This window comes from Balaenoptera acutorostrata, chromosome 10 (assembly GCF_949987535.1).
Source record: "Balaenoptera acutorostrata chromosome 10, mBalAcu1.1, whole genome shotgun sequence".
Classification (NCBI taxonomy): Eukaryota; Metazoa; Chordata; class Mammalia; order Artiodactyla; family Balaenopteridae; genus Balaenoptera; species Balaenoptera acutorostrata.
Window position 1 is genome coordinate 54,523,031 of NC_080073.1, and position 21,092 is coordinate 54,544,122.

General features: G+C 39.4%; 1 protein-coding gene across 2 annotated transcripts in view; it reads left to right on the forward strand.

Annotated features, from left to right (window-relative positions):
* Positions 1–21,092, forward strand: part of GADL1 (glutamate decarboxylase like 1) — a 183,228-nt gene that overhangs the window by 147,917 nt on the left and 14,219 nt on the right. The window contains exon 15 of one of the 2 annotated variants that reach the window (XM_057554013.1): positions 14,702–14,864. The exons of the other annotated variant lie outside the window; for it this stretch is intronic. Within the exon in view, the coding sequence (XP_057409996.1) occupies positions 14,702–14,737 (36 nt within the window). The 3' untranslated portion in view covers positions 14,738–14,864. Of the gene's footprint in view, positions 1–14,701; positions 14,865–21,092 lie in introns of those variants that run through there. 2 annotated transcript variants of the gene reach the window in all.

Here is a 21,092-nt window from a genome sequence, read left to right on the forward strand (position 1 = left end):
TGCCCTAAATTAAAAAAAAAAAAAATCATACCATCATCATTTCAGAACCATTTAAAATAGTCTGAAAGAGTTGAATCAGAATTGGGTTTGGGATTTTCTTTCTCTGTTCATGCACTTCCTCAAATCCTTCACTAGATGGTGTTCCAAATCAATCCGTGATCTCTACATGGTTGCTTTGGTCCAGGAAAATGGGGGAAGCACACAGCCATCCCTCTGTGACTGACTGTGGTCCCTCCCTCTGCCTTCAAAAATGGCTGGACTTTTCCCCGCTACTCAGTGAGTAGTTCTGCATATTGTTGAGCTGTGTTGCAGGCCATATGTGTCAGTATCTGGGAGTGGTTCTGACAGGAGACATTTCTGTGTGATTGGCAGGAAGCTTTGCTAGACTCATCATCAGCGGCCCCCATGACTCTCGCTGGTGCTGGGAATCACAAGCAAATTCGTTTTAACCCCCTGGTGAAGATGGTCAATTCAAACCACAAGCCCGACGGGAACTGAAACCTGGGTGTGGCCCCTGAGTGGGACCAACAGATGAGTAATGAATAGAAATATTTACAGAAGGTGATAGACCCGGGAAATGTACAAATCTGTGCCCGCATATGTAAATCTTGGATCTGTGTTTGTTAGACAGGGCTGTGTCTAGGGTCTTCATTTCAAAGGAAATGATGAATTAATGTTGCTTTTCTCAAATACTGAAAAATTCATTTGATTCACAAAAGATATTGGAGACTATCTTTCAAAAACAAACTGGATTTGAGGATGCTATAAAAATGATGGTCCAAGTATGGTACTGGCACAAAAACAGAACTATAGATCAATGGTACAGGATAGAAAGCCCAGAGATAAACCCATGCACATATGGTCACCTTACCTTTGACAAAGGAGGCAAGAATATACAATGGAGAAAAGACAATCTCTTCAATAAGTGGTGCTGGGAAAACTGGACAACTACATGTGAAAGAATGAAATTAGAACACTTCCTTACACCATACACAAAAATAAACTCAAAATGGATTAAAGACCTAAATATAAGGCCAGACACTATAAAACTCTTAGAGGAAAACATAGGAAGAACACTCTATGACATAATCACAGCAAGATCCTTTTTGACCCACCTCCTAGAGTAATGGAAATAAAAACAAAAATAAACAAATGGGACCTAATTAAACTTAAATGGTTTTGCACAGCAAAGGAAACCATAAACAAGACAAAAAGACAACCCTCTGAATGAGAGAAAATATTTGCAAATGAAGCAACTGACAAAGGATTAATCTCCAAAATATACAAGCAGCTCATGGAGCTCAATATCAAAAAAACAAACAACCCAAACTATATATAATAATCTGTGATAAACCACAATGGAAAAGAATATAAAAAAGAATGTGTATGTGTGTATAACTGAGTCACTTTGCTGTACAGCAGAGATTGGCACAACATTGTAAATCAACTGCACTTCAATAAAAAAAAATTTAAAAAACAAACAAACAACCCAATCCAAAAATGGGTGGAATACCTAAATAGACATTTCTCCAAAGTAGCCATACAGATTGCCAACAAACACATGAAAAGATGCTCAACATCATGAATCATTAGAGAAATGCAAATCAAAACCACAATGAGGTATCACCTCACACCCATCAGAATGGCCATCATCAAAAAATCTACAAACAATAAATGCTGGAGAGGGTGTGGAGAAAAGGGAACCCTCCTGCACTGTTGGTGGGAATGTAAACTGATACAGCTACTATGGAGAGCAGTATGGAGGTTCCTTAAAGAACTGAAAATAGAACTACCATATGACCCAGCAATCCCACTACTGGGCATATACCCTGAGAAAACCATAATTCAAAAAGATACATGTACCACAGTGCTCATTGCAACACTATTTACAATAGCCAGGACGTGGAAGCAACCTAAATGTCCATCGACAAATGAATGGATGAAGAAGATGTGGCACATATATATGATGGAATATTACTCAGCCATAAAAAGGAACAGAATTGAGTTCTTTGTAATGAGGTGGATGGACCTAGAGTCTGTCATACAGAGTGAAGTAAGTCAGAAAGAGAAAAACAAATACCGTATGCTAATGCACATATATGGAATCTAAAAAAACAGTACTGATGAACTTAGTGGCAGGGCAGGAATAAAGACGCAGACGTAGAGAACGGACTTGAGGACACAGGGGAAGAGGAAGCTGGGATGAAGTGAGAGAGTAGCACTGACATATATACACTACCAAATGTAAAACAGATGGCTAGTGGGAAGCTGCTGCATAGCACTGGTAGATCAGCTTGATGCTTTGTGACAACCTAGAGGGGTGGGTTAAGGAGGAGGGTGGGAGGGAGACTCAAGAAGGAGGAGATATAGGGATATATGTATATGTATAGCTGATTCACTTTGTTGTACAGCAGAAACTAACACAACATTGTAAAGCAATTATACTCCAATAAAGATATTTTAAAAATGACGGTCCAATGAGATGTATGAATAGATATGAACTTATCCTACTTAGTTCCACAGTTCCTCATGCTCTCCCCCCCCGCCTGTGCTCCATTATTCAGATAGCTAAACACACCATCACTTTGACAGCTGTATATGCAGTTGATTCCTTATTGTCAGTAGCCAAGGAAACTGAAATTTTTCATGACATGTTTGTGTCTGGAGGCAGCTCCATGGGAAAAAAGAACTTTTAGACAACCCAGTGGGCTGGGTCTAAAATCCCTGGGAGAGTACAATGGCCTGGTTCCACTTGTGATGATTCTGCTGTTACCATAAACAGAGCAGAGCCCAGTTCTAATGGACTGGTCTGAGGATATGCTTCATGTGCAAGGCTTAGTCCGGGCCTGTGATGATGAAAATCATCTGAGTGGCAAAGAGAAAAGTGCAGGACCCTGAAAGGTGCTATGTTGTAGAGACATCCCTATATAACTGCTGTGATTTTACAGGGTACCCAAAAGGTCCTGTGAAGATGAAGCACGGACGTTCCTGGCCTCGATTGCATTCTTTCATGGAGGGATCTTTCAGTGGCCTTCTGCCCTTTAATGCTCAAACTCACACTAGTTCATTTTCACTCTCCTCCATGGCCGGCCCTCAAGAACGCTTAAAGACAACACTGAATTCATAGAAAATGATTTTTGTACATGTGATCGATCTGGTTCATTTTTTCAAACATTTAAATGGCATTTTTTATTGACAATTATTTTAATAATTTTTTTCTTGAGTCCCCAAATTATACTTCATTTTTATTTGTTGATGTTCCTGAGAGTGTGAGATGCCTGATGGCCTAGAGAAAAGTACAAAGTAGAAAGAGAAAGAAGCTTCTCACAGAAATGTTAGCCCACCTGTCACCCTGCTGCCCAGTGGGACGGGCCCCGGTGCCATTTTTCATGCTGATGTGAAAACACTCATGGTGATGTCTGTTTGCGTCTCTCATGATCTTCATAAGGAGGTTTCTGTACTTGACTTAACATTGGAATCACAGGGAAATTTTGGTAAAAATCATATTTCCAGGCTCAACTTCTTAGAGAGTGAAGGTTCTGTAGGTCTGCAGTGGGTGGTACCCTAAAATCTGTATTTTTAACAAGCATCTCCAGATGATTCCAAGGCAATGTGTCCACATTCTGGAAACACTAGACAGGGTGCTTCAGGGCTCGTGTAAATGATACTGTCTCCACTCACCACTATGCTTGAAGTATGTTAACATCAGGATTAAATGAATATTAACTCATCTCCCTTTCCTGTACTCCCTTCTCCATATATTTATTTAAACACACAACCATACCATCACCTCAGAGCAATTTCACTTACCTTAAAAATCTCCTCTACCCTGTGAAAAAGTTTCCTTAAGTATATAACCAGTTTTACGGAGAATATTTCTCCCTTCCTTTGTACAATATTCCAGGAGGAACGTGTTCATACCTGCCTTGGTGTCTTGCAAGGCAATAAGATGCATGTCAGATCATCCATTTCCTAGACAGAAAAGACACTGTGTGGTTGTTAATGATGTTGGTCATTATTTTGGCAGTAGAAGAAATGGAAAGAATGGCGGAGAGGGGATTTTAAAATTCGGGGACACGGTGAGTCCAAGAGGAGGACTGGAAGATAAATTTAAGATGCTAAATCAGGCCAAAAAAATGTATTGAAAAAATAAATATACTTTTCTCTGGTGGCATGCACATATACAGGAAGAAAAAAGTTGGTTCAGTTATCTCAACAATTGTCTCTATGGCCCATGCACCAAAGATGCTGGATATCGGCCACGGGGTCCTAAGCACATCTGACCCTAACGATTTATGTCAGAAGACATTTAACACAACATAGAGCAACACAGTATTGAGATTCATTGTCTTTTAAAAGAAAACTTGAGTTCAGTAAGTCACAAAATTGACTTCTGTGTAATTGAGCAGATAGCACTAAGATCTTATTTTCTATTCCTTGTCCATGCAGAACAAGCTCTAATGCAAGGCTTTGGGAATTTCATGACTTTGCTGTAGAACACAGAGTTATTATCTATCATTCAAAATACACCCCTGAATTGAAAATAAGGCACTTCCATGTCAGGTCAATATAATTAAGAATCTAATTAATGGTCATGTAAATCATGACAGATATTAATATTTATTCTTAGTTATCCTGTTTGTCATATCAAACCAATTGCTCAGCAAATGTTGACTTAAAGGATTCTCTGCTTTGCCTCATTACTGTTTGACCTCATGCGTTAACTCAGCATGCATTAAATAGGTCTAAAGTGAGAATCCACTCTGAGTCTATAGAGCAGAATGAAGAAGAATGCAAGGAGCTGAAATTCATTGAGTGCTTACTCATTGGCACTTTCTATTTCATCTTAATTAATTCCTCCAAAAGCCTTATGAAGTGGCTTTTATTATCTCTGTGGCAAAACCGAGGAATTATGCATGTCTTTCTGTGGCTGCTGGGTGGGGCTTTTAATGTTAAAACAATAGAAACGTGGTTGTAAAACATTAGTCTGGTTTTAAGATTTTTTTTTGTTTCTTTGTGTGTTTTTTAAGTTTTCTTACGCTATAGCAGGGTCAGCCCCCAGACCAAATCCAGCCCATTGTTCGTTTTTGTAAATAAATTATATTGGAACACAGCCACAGTCTTGTGTTCTGTATTATCTACAGTTGCTTTCACTTACAACCTGAGTAGTTGCAACAGAAATTTTATGGTCTTCAAAGCCTAAAGTTTTTACTACCTGGCCCTTTATAGAAAAAGTTTGCCAACCCCTGTGCTACAGATTGATGCTCTCTCTATATGACTAACCCTCTTTCATGATGGCAGATATTCATCGAATAATAACTCAGAATCACCAGATTGTTGCCTTGACATTGTGGAAATCTAAGTGTGTGGTGTCATCAGGGCTTGAGAGCTTTAATCTCCCTTGTCTAATGTGGGAAGAATTAGTTAGATCCAAACTTCCAAATAAGCACGAGTTACCTAGTTTCCTCTAAAGTGGGACTCAGCCTAGATCTAACCTTCTATACCTTAGTTTGAGTCACATTCATTAGGGTTCACTTAGTTATACTACAGAACAAGTGAGCTCCCCCTCCCCAATCTCAGGTTTATTTCTTGATCACATTTCATGTCTGCTGCGGGTCAGTGGCTGCTCTGCTCTGACACAGGGCCCTCATCCTCACATCCAGGCTGAAGGAGGACCCCTATCTGGGACATGCCATCCTCACAACAAAGGGAAAGGAGAAAAGGGCTGACGGAAATACACAAGGGCTCTTATAGTTTCAGCAGGTACTTGGTCACATGCTGATGGAAGGATGATACAAAATGCTGCTGTAAGGAGGCCCCACAGGCTGCGAGGCAAGGGCAAGGATGCACGCTCTTACAGTGAACAGGACATGTGGATAATTGAGGACAGCAATAAAACCTACTGCAGGCCAGAACAATCAGTCCCCCATCTGCCAACTAGAGAACCTCCATCCTCCTAACCATCCCTTAGGTAACCAGGGTGTGTTGTGAAATCTCAGAGTTACTGCTTCCTGTAAACACTTCACGATCCCCCTCCTCTTCCAAGTGGGTTATTGTTCTGTGTTTTTTTCTAACCACCCAGCCTTACCTCACCTTCCATGCACGTGTTTCTATTTTTCTTTCTGGGGTGAGTGCCCATGACTTGATAAACAATCAATGGTGAAGTAAAGCAGGTCCACTCAACAGCTTTTGACTTACTTCCATCAGCAGGTGGGCACCATTCTGAGGCATTTCAGTTATTCCAGATCTCTGTCTTCTGTCTGTCAGGGTTACAACAAAGAAAGTCAAATCGCCTAAGAAGATACCCTATGGTTTAAGTTTCCATTTCCTTTTTAAAGAAAGCTGACCCTTTTGTGAGCCTGAAGATGAAAGTTGTCTGTTAAATGCAGATTTTCTGGCTATTCTGCTTCAAAGTCAGTGAAGTAGAAGAAGATATTAAAGATACTTCTCCAAACTGGGTCAGAACTGTGGTAGAAGATGAGAGGATTATTTCAGGAAGCCACACAATAATCCACTCAGGACTGACAAACTTAATTTATATAGTGTTTTTGGATTCCCCAAAACTGAGGAGATGGATTAGTCAGCCACGTGCCCAAGGTTCCATTTTCTGTGCTCCATCCTGCCAAACTCCATTATTTCCAATGCTCAGCCAAAGCAGGTTTGAAAAAGCAATTTCATCATTTTATACCTATTGCTGAACAAGTAAATCAAGAAAGTAGTCCAAAAGTATTTCTCCTACTTAAAATGAAGCAAGAAAAACAAAATCCTTAGAAATTGAAAAAACTACACATGTTGAATGACCTTCAAAATTAATATTAAGGGACTTCCCTGGTGGCACAGTGGTTAAGAATCTGCCTGCTAATGCAGGGGACATGGGTTCGATCTCTGGTCGGGAAGATCCCACATGCCGCGGAGCAACTAAGCCTGTGTGCCACAACTACTGAGCCTGCTCTCTAGAACCCATGAGCCACAACTACTGAACCTGCGCACCACAGCTACTGAAGCCCATGACCCCTAGAGCCCGTGTGCCACAGCTACTGAGCCCATGTGCTGCAACTATTGAAGCCCATGCACCTAGGACCCATGCTCTGCAACAAGAGAAGCCACCGTAATGAGAAGCCCGCCCACCACAGTGAAGAGTAGCCCCACGCACCACAACTAGAGAAAGCCCATGCACAGCAATGAAGACCCAAAGCAGTCAAAAAAAAAAAAGAAAAAATTAATGTTAAGAGAGATAAATTAGGAGTTTGGGATTAACATATACACACTACTATATATAAAATAGATAAACAACAAGAACCTACTGTATAGCACAGGGAACAATACTCAATATCTTGTAATAACCTATAATGGAAAAGAATCTGAAAATGTACGTATATGTACATGTATAATTGAATCACTTTGCTGTACACTTGAAACTAACACAACATTGTAAATTAACTATACTTCAATTTAAAAAAATAATGTTAAGGTTTAGAGGTTATCTCATGGTTATATCATTTTGTTTGCTTATATGATGTCTTAGATTAAATTACATTAAATGCAAAAAGCCTTCCCATTAAACTCAGGAACAAATTACAAGCATCTGCCCTCCCCGCTGTGCATTAATGTTATTCAAAGAGTGCTACCAGCTTAATAGGCAGAAGAAGACATGGGCTTTAAAATATTTAACAGGAGAAGATCCAAATATATTCATTTTAGATTGTATGATTGTATACCTATAAGACCCAAGGGCATCAAATAAAAAACTTAGAAATTTTCCATAGTAGATGTACAAAGTTGAATACCTAAAAAAGTTTTTTCTTACATACAGAAGGAAAAACTAGGAGCTTGAAAATTGAAATTTATATCAGAAGGCAGATTTTTAGTCAGAATAATTTCATCTCCATGATAGCAAAACATACTTGAAGTAACTGAGTTAAATGAAGTATAGTACCTTCAGAAGAAAACTATAAAATTTTAAGGACCAAAAAAATACCCTTAATGTTCCAGGAACAGTTTCTGTTTTATAAATTATTTGAAGTATAGCAGCTTTAAACAGCCATTTTATTATACACCCAGATTTCATGGGTTAGGCATTTGGACAGCACACAGGGAATGGGATGTCTGGAGCCACATCTGGGAGACTGATGTAGCTGAGGGTGACGCAGTGGCTGGGGCTGGAATATTCTGGAAGCATCTTCAGTCTCATGTCTGATGGTTGGTGCTGGCCCTGGGCAGGAAACTCACTGGCGACTGTCAACCAGAGCACCTGCTGGAGGCCTCTCCAGGTGACCTGGGATTCAGCAGAGCTGGGGGGCTCAGGATAGTTGGACCTCAAAAGGTGAGTGTCCCTGAGAACTAGCTGGACTCTACCCTACTACCTCTCCTGACCTCATCTTGGGGGCCACGCAGTGTCCATTGCTCTCTGCTGGTAACTAACCGGCCACAAATTCTCTCCAATTCAGGAAATTTCCGAGAGCAGTGCCAAAGAAATTGCAGCCATATTTTAAAAATCACTTCATTAAGAAACTGGAAAACAGAACAAAAACCACATTCACAGAGAGATAGGCAAGATGAAAAGGCACAGGGCTATGTACCAGATGAAGGAACAAGATAAAACCCCAGAAAAACAACTAAATGAAACGGAGATAGGCAACCTTCCAGAAAGAGAATTCAGAATAATGATAGTGAAGATGATCCAGGACCTCGGAAAAAGAATGGAGGCAAAGATCAAGAAGATGAAAGAAATGTTTAACAAAGATCTACAATAATTAAAGAACAAACAAACAGAGATGAACAATACAATAACTGAAAAGAAAGATACACTAGAAGGAATCAATAGCAGAATAACTGAGGCAGAAAAACGGATAAGTGACCTGGAAGACAGAATGGTGGAATTCGCTGCTGCGGAACAGAATAAAGAAAAGAGAATGAAAAGAAATGAAGACAGCTTAAGAAACCTCTGGGACAACATTAAATGCAGCAACATTCACATTATAGGGGTCCCAGAAGGAGAAGAGAGAGAAAAAGGACCTGAGAAAATATTTGAAGAGATTATAGTCGAAAATTTCCCTAACATGGGAAAGGAAATAGCCACCCAAGTCCAGGAAGCGCAGAGAGTCCCATACAGGACAGACCCAAAGAGAAACACGCCGAGACACATAGTAATCAAATTAGCAAAAATTAAAGACAAAGAAAAATTATTGAAAGCAGCAAGGGAAAAAGGACAAATAACATACAAGGGAACTCCCATAAGGTTAACAGCTGATTTCTCAGCAGAAACTCTACAAGCCAGAAGGGAGTGGCATGGTAAACTTAAAGTGATGAAAGGGAAGAACCTAAAACCAAGATAACTCTACCTGGCAAGGATCTCATTCAGATTTGATGGAGAAATCAAAAGCTTTACAGACAAGCAAAAGCTAAGAGAATTCAGCACCACCAAACCAGCTCTACAACAAATGCTAAAGGAACTTCTCTAAGTGGGAAACACAAGAGAAGAAAAGGACCTACAAAAACAAACCCAAAACAATTAAGAAAATGGTCATAGGAACATACGTATCGATAATTACCTTAAACGTGAATGGATTAAATGCTCCAACCAAAAGACACAGGCTTGCTGAATGGATACAAAAACAAGACGCATATATATGCTGTCTACAAGAGACCCACCTCAGACCTAGGGACACATACACACTGAAAGTGAGGGGATGGAAAAAGATATTCCATGCAAATGGAAATCAAAAGAAAGCTGGAGTAACAATACTCATATCAGATAAAATAGACTTTAAAATAAAGAATGTTACAAGAGACAAGGAAGGACACTACATAATGATCAAGGGATCAATCCAAGAAGAAGACATAACAATTATAAATATATATACACCCAACATAGGAGCACCTCAATACATAAGGCAACTGCTAACAGCTCTAAAAGAGGAAATTGACAGTAACACAATAATAGTGGGGGACTTTAACACCTCACTTACACCAATGGACAGATCATCCAAACAGAAAATTAATAAGGAGACAGAAGCTTTAAATGATACAACAGACCAGATAGTTTTAATTGATATTTATAGAAGATTCCATCCCAAAAGAGCAGATTACACTTTCTTCTCAAGTGCGCACAGAACATTCTCCAGGATAGATCACATCTTGGGTCACAAACCAAGCCTCAGAAAATTTAAGAAACTTGAACTCATATCAAGTATCTTTTCTGACCACAACGCTATGAGATTAGAAATCAATGACGGAAAAAAACATAAGAAACACAAACACATGGAGGCTAAACAATACATTACTAAATAACCAAGAGATCACTGAAGAAATCAAAGAAGAAATTAAAAAATACTTAGAGACAAATGAAAATGAATATACCATGATCCAAAACCTATGGGATGCGGCAAAAGCAGTTCTAAGAGGGAAGTTTATAGCTATACAAGCCTACCTCAAGAAACAAGAAAAATCTCAAATAAACAATCTAACCTTACACCTAAAGGAACTAGAGAAAGAAGAACAAATGAAACACAAAGTTAGCAGAAGGAAAGAAATCATACAGATCAGAGCAGAAATAAATGAAATAGAAACAAGGAAAACAATAGCAAAGATCAGTCAAACTAAAAGCTGGTTCTTTGAGAAGATAAACAAAATTGATAAACCATTAGCCAGACTCATGAAGAAAAAGAGGAAGAGGACTCAAATCAATAAAATTAGAAATGAAAAAGGAGAAGTTACAACAGACACTGCAGAAACACAAAGCATCCTAGGAGACTACTACAAGGAACTCTATGCCAATAAAATGGACAACCTGGAAGAAATGGACAAATTCTTAGCAAGGTATAACCTTCCAACACTGAAGCAGGAAGAAATAGAAAATATGAACAGACTAATCACAAGTAAAGAAATTGAAACTGTGATTAAAAATCTTCCAACAAACAAAAGTCTAGGACCAGATGGCTTTACAGGTGAATTCTATCAAACATTTAGAGAAGAGCTAACACCCATCCGTCTCAAACTCTTCCAAAAAATTGCAGAGGAAGGAACACTCCCCAACTCACTCTGTGAGGCCACCATCATCACCCTGATACCAAAACCAGACAAACATACTACAAAAAAAAAGCAAAATACAGACCAATATCACCGATGAACATAGATGCAAAAATCCTCAACAAACTACTAGCAAACAGAATCCAACAACTCATTAAAAGGATCATACACCATGATCAAGTGGGATTTTTCCCAGGGATGCAAGGATTCTTCAATAGATGCAAATCAATCAATGTGATACACCATATTAACAAATTGAAGAATAAATCCCATATTATCATCTCAATAGATGCAGAAAGAGCTTTTGACAAAATTCAACACCGATTTATGATAAAAACTCTCCAGAAAGTGGGCATAGAGGGAACCTACCTCAACATAATAAAGGCCATATACGACAAACCCACAGCAAACATCATTCTCAATGGTGAAAAACTGAAAGCGTTTCATCTAAGATCAGGAACAAGACAAGGATGTCCACTCTCACCACTATTAATCAACATAGTTTTGGAAGTCCTAGCCACGGCAATCAGAGAAGAAAAAGAAATAAAAGGAATCCAAATTGGAAAAGAAGAAGTAAAACTGTCATTGTTTGCAGATGACATGATACTATACATAGAGAATCCTAACGATGCTACCAGAAAACTACTAGACCTAATCAATGAATTTGGTAAAGTAGCAGGATACAAAATTAATGCACAGAAATCTCTAGCATTCCTATACACTAATGATGAAAAATCTGAAAGAGAAATTAAGGAAACACTCCCATTTACCATTGCAACAAAAAGAATAAAATACCTAGGAATAAACCTACCTAGGGAGACAAAAGACCTGTATGCAGAAAACTATAAGACACTGAAGAAAGAAATTAAAGATGATACCAATAAATGGAGAGATATATCATGTTCTTGGATTGGAAGAATCAATATTGTGAAAATGACTATACTACCCAAAGCAATCTACAGATTCAATGCAATCCCTATCAAATTACCAATGGCATTTTTTACAGAACTAGAACAAAATATCTTAAAATGTGTGTGGAGACACAAAAGACTCCAAATAGCCACAGCAGTCTTGTGGAAAAAAACGGAGCTGGAGGAATCAGGCTACCTGACTTCAGACTATACTACAAAGCTACAGTAATCAAAACAATATGGTAATGGCACAAAAACAGAAATATAGATCAATGGAACAAGGTAGAAAGCCCAGAGATAAACCCAGGTACCTATGGTCAACTAATCTTTGACAAAGGAGGCAAGGAATTACAATGGAGAAAAGACAGTCTCTTCAGTAAGTGGTGCTGGGAAAACTGGATAGCTACATTTGAAAGAATGAAATTTGAACACTTCCTAACACCATAGACAAAAATTAACTCAAAATGGATTAGAGACCTACGTTTAAGACCAGACACTATAAAACTCTTAGAGGAAAACATAGGAAGAACACTCTTTGACATAAATCACAGCAAGATCTTTTTTGATCCACCTCCTAGAGTAATGAAAATAAAAACAAAGATAAACAAATGGGACCTAATGAAACTTCAAAGCTTTTGCACAGCAAAGGAAACCATACACAAGATGAAAAGACAACCCTGAGAATGGAAGAAAATATCTGCAAACAAATCAACGGACAAAGGATTAATCTCCAAAATATATAAACAGCTCATGCAGCTCAATATTAAAAAAACAAACTACCCAATCCAAAAATTGGCAGAAGACCTAAATAGACATTTCTCCAAAGAAGACATACAGATGGCCAAGAAGCACATGAAAAGCTGCTCAACATCACTAATTATTTGCAAAATGCAAATCAAAACTACAATGAGGTATCACCTCACACCAGTTAGAATGGGCATCATCAGAAAATCTACAAACAACAAATGCTGGAGAGAGTGTAGAGAAAAGGGAACCCTCTTGCACTGTTGGTGGGAATGTAAATTGATACAGCCACTATGGAACACAGTATGGAGGTTCCTTAAAAAACTAAAAATAGAATTACCATATGACCCAGCAATCCCACTACTGAGCATGTACCCAGAGGAAACCGCAATTTAGAAAGACACATGCACCCCAATGTTCACTGCAGGTCTATTTACAATAGCCAGGTCATGGAAGCAACCTAAATGCCCATCGACAGACGAATTGATAAAGAGGATGTGGTACATATATGCAATGGAATATTACTCAGCCATAAAAAGGAATGAATTTGGGTCATTTGTAAAGATGTGGATTGATCTAGAGACTGTCATACAGAGTGAAGTAAGTCAGAAAGAGGAAAACAAATATCGTATATTAACACATATATGTGGAACCTAGAAAATGTACAGATGAACTGGTTTGCAGGGCAGAAATTGAGACACAGATGTAGAGAACAAACGTACGGACACCAAGGGGGGAAAGCGGCAGGGCGTGGGGGTGGTGGTGGGATGAATGGGGAGATTGGGATTGACATGTATACACTGATGTGTATAAAATGGATGACTAATAAGAACCTGCTGTATAAAAAAATAAATAAAATAAAATTCAAAAAAATAATTTAAGACTTATGAAGAATGATAAAGTGAAGAAAGAAGAAAACGGGATCCAGAATAGCCCTTGTATACCCTGCTTGTGGACATCTGCGAATTAAGAATTTTCTTGTGAAATAGAGATGGATATTATCACTGGGTCATAATATTTTGGATAATCTTTATTTTCTAATTTATAATATTTTAGTGGTGGTGATGGTGATGTGTATATGTATGTGTACATGCACATATATGTGTTTTATGCTGAGTATGTATAATATTCATAATAAGTTGAAGCAAATAAACCATTTGTATAATTAAGAAAAAAAGAAACTGGAAAACACCATAATTCTAGATGAGAAGATTAATTTTCCCTCAGTAATATATAGGCCTAATAAAATTCTAATCATATCAATAGAAGTTTTTTTTTTCCTCTTTGTATCCCTTCTTTTTTTTTAATTGAATTATAGTTGATTTACAGTATCATATTAGTTTCAGGTGTACGGCAAAGTGATTCAGATATATATGTATGTGTGTGTGTGTGTGTGTATATATGTATATATATATGTATATATACCTTTTTCAGATTCTCTTCTATTTTGGTTATTACCATATATTGAATATAATTCCCTGTGCTATCATAGGTCTTTGTTGTTTACCTATTTTATAAATAGTGTATATCTGTTACTCCTAAACTCCTAATTTATCTGTCACTCCCTTTCCCCCTGTCACTCCCTTTCCCCTTTGGCAACCATAAGTTTGTTTTTTATGTTTGTGAGTTTGTTTCTGTTTTGTCAATAAGATGATTTGTATCATTTTTTAGATTCCACATATAAGTGGTATCATATGATACTTGTCTTTCTCTGTCTGACTTACTTCACTTAGTATGATCCTCGCTAGGTCCATCTGAAACGGAGCAGGACCCTATGGTCCTTGCCCCCCCACGTCCTCAGCCTGCCTTTTGTCTGGGGGAAAACTTTAGCCGAAGAATAAGTTTAATCAGAGAAGTGAGAAAATGCAGAAACAAAGGAAAAGAGTCCAACAAGACTAAGTAATAATAGTTTAGTCATTAAGCAAAGTCAAGGACCTTTAGTTCCTCCTCAAGGGCTATAGATAATATTCTGAGCCGTGTCCTGTGAGCTGTCTTATAGATACTGAAACCCCCACCAGGTGGAAGACATTAACTGCATGATGCCCAGACTGTAGCCATGACATAAGCTGCCACAATTCCAAGAACTGGCCTCAAAGAAATGGGAACAAACCAACCCTGGAACTGAAGATTAACTGTACTTAAAACAATCAAGATGATGGTGGTCAGACCATTGGTGGATGACCAATTTCAAGATGAGGGTCAGAGCTGACTCTGCTGTTTCTGCATGTAGCCCCCTCCCTCCGCCTATAAAAGCTCTTGCCCACTGATTGTCAGTGGGGGGAGTCGGTCTTTGGACAGGAGACTGCCCTCCCCTCTCGGTTGCTGGCCTTTGGAATAAAGCAAGCTTTCCCTTCCACGAGGCTTGCCTCTTTATTGGCTTTTGAGCGGCGAGCAGCTGGACCCACTTTAGGTAAGTATTTGGTTCCCAGCGTGAGGCTGGGCTCTCGCGATATCTGGCTCCTGGGTTTTCCTGACCAGAGCCGCCGCCATGAAGACGCGCTGGGATGGCTGCGAGGAGCCCTCTGCTTGTGGCTCGCTGGCCCTGAGAGGGGGATTTGGGGGGACGTTCCTAGCAGCTGCCCAAACCATTTGTTTCGGGGCTCCTCCCTGTTTCTCCCCTGCTCAGCACTGGCTACCAATGTACGCTTTCCCGTGGTAGAATGGAAAGATGCCTCTGAACGAGCTGACGAGTTCCAAGACCCAGTAAGTCCACCGGTGTGCACCCGGCAAACTTCTCTTTTGAGCACGAAGCATCGTTTGGGTGTTTTGCTAGTTGGTTCTGATGTGTGTCTGACATCGAGGCCTGTTTGTGTTGGGAAGTGTTTGGGACTTTATCAGTCATCTCTTGGAGGATTTGTGACAGTTCTGTTTTCTGGCGTATGAGTGTATATTCCATTTGTGTGATTGGTATCTTTGTTGTCTTTTGTAAAATGGGAAATTCAGGTTCAATTCATTAGAAAAACCTTAGCTATGATATTATGACTAAAGAAAAAGAAAGATGATTTTTTTAACGATATATGACAATGGTATTCTTTAGACTCTGGAAAAAAATGGTTAAGATGAAACTCTTTTGAAACTCCAGAACTGTTTCTGTTTGCATATGCAGTTAGAGAAAGCTAGCTTGATAACATACTGTTTTCAGAATTCTGACCCTGAGAGAACAAAAATATACTTCGGAGAAAACTTGAAGTTAGCTCTCATCATGTCCTTGAAATACAAACACAGCCCACTTTGCCTGAGACTTCAGCCTTTCGTTAATTAGTAGAACTTCAGAAGATGTTTGGGTTTATTAAACACGCATCTTGTACCACATTAAGGAGAAATTATGCTACAAGAAAAATGTAAGTTTTTAGAGGTTATGGAATATGTTCTTAAGTTTGCCAATCAGTAAATACTGGAGTAACAGTTCAATTATTTGTTTCTTGGTTTTGTTAAGGATTTTAAGGGTTAAAAATTGTAATATGTAATTAAAGCTACTAAAAACCAAGTTAAAAGCAGATAAATCACTTGCAACATGTAAAGCCATCAGATAATGTTCTTACCAACAAAGAGTTCTTCTAAATCAGTAATAAAAAGATGATTACCCAAAATGGGCAAAGAACATGAACAAGCAGTTCTTAAAAAGAGGACATTCAAGTGGCCAGCTGATGAGTTGAAACCCTGGGGCACTTACAGGAGAGTGAGAGCATGGGAATGGAATGATGATTACCTGCCAGAGGCAACAGAGCCCCTGGAACGTGATACGGCTTTGTTACATAGCTGCGCTTGGGACATACTTAAGTTCAATTATGTGAAATGGTCATTTATTATTGTTGGTTATTTATTATTACTCTACTTGAACGTAACTTGACAACGTATGGCTTATCCTAACTTTTTTTTTTAATTAATTAATTTATTTATTTTTGGCTGCATTTGGTCTTCGTTGCTGCACGCCGGCTTTCTGTAGTTGCAGTGCGCAGGCTTCTCATTGCAGTGGCTTCTCTTGTTGCAGAGCACAGGCTCTAGGCTCATGGGCTTCAGTAGTTGTGGCATGTGGGCTCAGTAGTTGTGGCACATGGGCTTAGTTGCTCCACGGCATGTGGGATCTTCCCGGACCAGGGCTCAAACCTGTGTCCCCTGCATTGGCAGGCGGATTCTTAACCACTGAGCCACCAGGGAAGCCCCTTATCCTTAACTCTTAAATAAAAGCTTAGTTTTAGCAAGGAGACATATTTCCCTGTGAATTTTCTTAGCTTCCCCAACCCGGTCAGGAATGTCAGACCCCAGGGTCCACTCTCTGCCTTTAGACTCAGCATCTAGGGAGCATTCCCTTGGCCAGCATCTTGAGGGCTATTTTGCAGATATTCCAAAATGATAGCTCTTGAATAAATAATACATACATTGCCAATCAAATTCAAAGTTGGTCTTTTTCAGTGGCAGATCCCTTTTTGTCACACAAATTCTTACATAGAACTCCAACATGTAAGACAGGTAAAGAGGAGCTTGGTTGAGGCCAAGAAGGGCCCTGTCTGCTTTGCCTCCTTTTTGCCTCTTGTGGCAGCCCCTCTCTCCAGGGGCAGCACCCTGCAGCCAATACTTTTTCCATGACTTTAAGGAAAAAGTGTTGCTGACATTCCGCCTGTGTACACCAGCACCGGATTAAATCTTGGAGACAGAGTTTTGGGTGAAGTAGAAAAGAAAAGCTTTATTGCTTTGCCAGGCAAAGGAGGCCACAGCGGGCTAATGCCCTCAAAACTGTGTACCCCTGGAGGGGGTAGTGAGGAGTTTTATAGTAATGGTTCAAAGAGGACGTGATCAGCTGATGGACATTCTTCTGATTGGCTGGTGGTGAGGTAATTGGGCGTCAGCATCATCAACCTTCTGGTTTCAACCAGTCTAGGGTCTATGTGCTTGTGGTCAGCAGTTTTCACCTGGAGGGGGTCTGCTTCCTGTACAAACAACTCATGAGTGTGTCAGGCCTTTACCTGTATCTTTCAGGGAACTGGGAGTTAGGTGATTCTGCTATGTGATGGATTTATAGTCTAAATTGTCATCATTTCCCCAGCCCAACAGCTGTTCTCTGTTTCTACATCTTCACAATTCCCAATCATAACTCTTAAGTCAGCATTTTACTTCAAAAGTCAGGGACACAGGGGCTTGTATGTGGCTTCAAAACCAACTTCTAATTTTAAGTACTGGGTTCAACAGTGTTGAGCGAGCTCCATAAGGAAGAATGTATAATCACTTTTGTTAATTTGCTCAATATGTGCAAACCTAAAGCATTTTGTTACTTAAGTGTATATCAAAACATCACATTGGACACTATAAATATATACCATTTTTTTTCTCAAATAGACCTCATAAAGCTAGAAAATAATGAAATTAAAATGAAACATTAAAAAAAGAATCTAAGGGAAACAACAAAATACTATTTTTTGCCCTCAAGGGTCCCATTTACTTTGCTGAGCCATCAATTGAGTCATCTGTTCTGACTCAAAGCAAGGTCAGTAACTTGTGGGAGAAACTGAAAGGACCCAGAGGTGTCAAGACAAAGTGTAGAAGGTGTTCCTGGAGCCCACAGGCCTCCTGATCAGCGTTTCTCAGCAGGGGCCTCACTGGCATTTGGGGCAACATCATTCTTCCCTGGGCAAGTTGTGTCTAACCATTATGAAGCGTTTGTCACTCTTGACCTCACACATCAAGTGCAAGAAGCACGCAGCTGTCAGTCATTGCAATAACCCAAAATGCCTGGACTCCTTTCCAAACGCCCCTGAGAGGTGGTGCTAGCCTTGGCTGAGCATTACCGAATAACTTGCCATTTTAAGGAACAATATAGGGATCTCGCAGCGTGGGCTAACGTTTGGGGGTTGGCCCACAACAGTTACTGAGGAGCTGTGAGCTCACGTGACACCACTGAGTATTAAGGTTTTACTTTATAGAGTGTGTAAAACATTTATTGTGTCCATTCTCCAGCTAAAGCTTTCAGTTCAGTTTGGTTTCTTTTTATGACTGTTCATTCTGGCTGCCTTGAATATATGACTGACATTAGGTTTACTGGAATTGCCGTCATTGTCATTTCTACGTTACAAACACCACATGTGAAGCTGTGTTCTTCATTCTTCCTGGAGGTCTGACCTCTTTGTTTCTGTGGCTTTGCTCATCTGTACTGGGAAGCGTATAGACAGGGCAGTGCTTTTAAAGTGAAGCACTTTTTAGTGTTTTGCTGATTTTGAGATATACTCCAGAGGAAAATAAGGGTAAAAATCCATATTTGAAAAAAGGTATGCCCCGAGTGTGGCCTGTTTCTCCATGTCTGCCAAGCTGAAATGATCTCTTAGATGCAAATGATTTCATGGGCTCTGGACCACCGATTTTACATAATGTAAGCTTGGGAGGCACACCAGGGCAGCTCACCTCTAAATTGTAGAGTGGAGACATCAGGGGAAAAGAGTGAGGGCAAAGGAGTAGGAGAAGAATTGAGCAGGTAAGGAATGGCAGGAAATATATCGAGAGAGGAAAATTGATTCTTTAAGCATTCAGTACGAAGAGTTTCATTGTTTCCTGGGCCATAATTAAGTGTTTTGAATACTTTTTCATGTTTTATGATTAACAGAAAAGTTGGCTAACAGCTTCTTTGAAGGTCACTCGTTTATTATGAAATCAACATAAGCAATTCAGGAAGGGGAGATTCCCAATCTCACCTCCTTCCTCTCTCAAAATTGTTTTTTCCTGTCCAACACCTCTCACCTCCTACTGCACCATATGTCTCCAACATCCTAGTTAAAGGACTGCCATTGTCCAGGTTCCCAAACTTGCATCATGATAGCAAGAACTTGAGTGCCTGGTCAGTAAACATACAGACCAATGGCCTGTCCCATCGAAATTCAGATTCAGCTGCTGTGGATTGGGGTCTGGATCCAGGTGCCGTGTATCGTCAGGCACATTTGGGAAGCACCTAACACAGCTCTTTGATCTTCCTTTGATAAAAATGTACATGGCAGGACAACACAAAGACTAAAGTTTTGGATACAAGCTCATGAATATGGGGACAAATGACCTTTTCATTATATGTGAACTTTTCACATGTCCAAAGGAGAAGTAACTTCATTACTTAGAAAATATTTCTGTATGCTGCAAAATTACACAACACATAGAAATTTCTAGAATACAATAGAAACTCGTCCCTGCCCACAGTACATTTCAATGGAAACTTCTCTCCCCACCATCAGACGGCCAAGATAATCAATCAACAACTGTTTTACTTTTTAAAGAAAAAAAAAGTTTGCTTTGTTAATTTTTGTCTGATTTGGAAAAAACCTGGAACATAAATAGAAGATTAATATAGAAGCAGCATACATGAGGTGTAAGATTTAATTTCTAAAACTGGTAACTCACAACCTCTCAGAATTATTTAATACAGTTTAGATGCTTTGGGGAGAAAGAATAAGTTACAAGTCATGTTTTCACAACACTTTCAAATGCTCATGTCTCAAGAGATAATGAAATAAGAGTAATAAAAGACCAGGTGTGAATGTAAATTGATTAAAAGCAAATTCATTTTAAGAAATTAATAATACTAGTTCATATTATTGAGTGCCTAGCAGATGCCAACTCTATGCTTGTTGTTTTTTTTTTAAATAAATTTATTTATTTAATTTAGTTATTTTTGGCTGCATTGGGTCTTCGTTGCTGCGCGCGGGCTTTCTCTAGTTGCGGCAAGCAGGGGCTACTCTTCATTGCGCCGTGTGGACTTCTCATTGCGGTGGCTTCTCATTGCAGAGCATGGGCTCTAGGCGTGCAGGCTTCAGTAGTTGTGGCACGTGGGCTCAGTAGTTGTGGCTCGTGGGCTCTAGAGCCACAACTTGCGGGCTTACTTTCTCTGCAGCATGTGGGATCTTCCCGGACCAAGGCTCGAACCCGTGTCCCCTTCATTGGCAGGCAGATTCTTAACCACTGTGCCACCAGGGAAGCCCCTGTGCTTGGTGTTTTTATCTATATTATTTCATTTAGTCCACATGACAATCCTACAAGGGATTATCAGTTTTTCATAAGAGAGGACTATGAGTCCCACAGGAGTCATAGTCTTAAGTCCAAAGTTCTTGTCCAGAGTCACACAGAGTTTCAGGAATTGGGTCCCCAGTCAGTAAACTAGTCTCTTGGTCTATTTATGGTTAGTCTAAACCATAGAACTTAGCCTCTAAATTGGGACACTTATAACAGTGAAAAGGAGTGCTGTGATAATTACGGGTATAAGTTGAGTCTGTCCTGAGGACAGTAGATGTTTGGCCACTCATATGTGCATAGAGCTAGTTTATTTAGTCATCAGGCAAAATAAGCATGGGGTGGGGTATAAGAATTGAATTGGGGCATATAAAAATACTTGCTAACTTTTTTTTTTTTTTTTTTTTATTGATTAATTGATTGATTGAT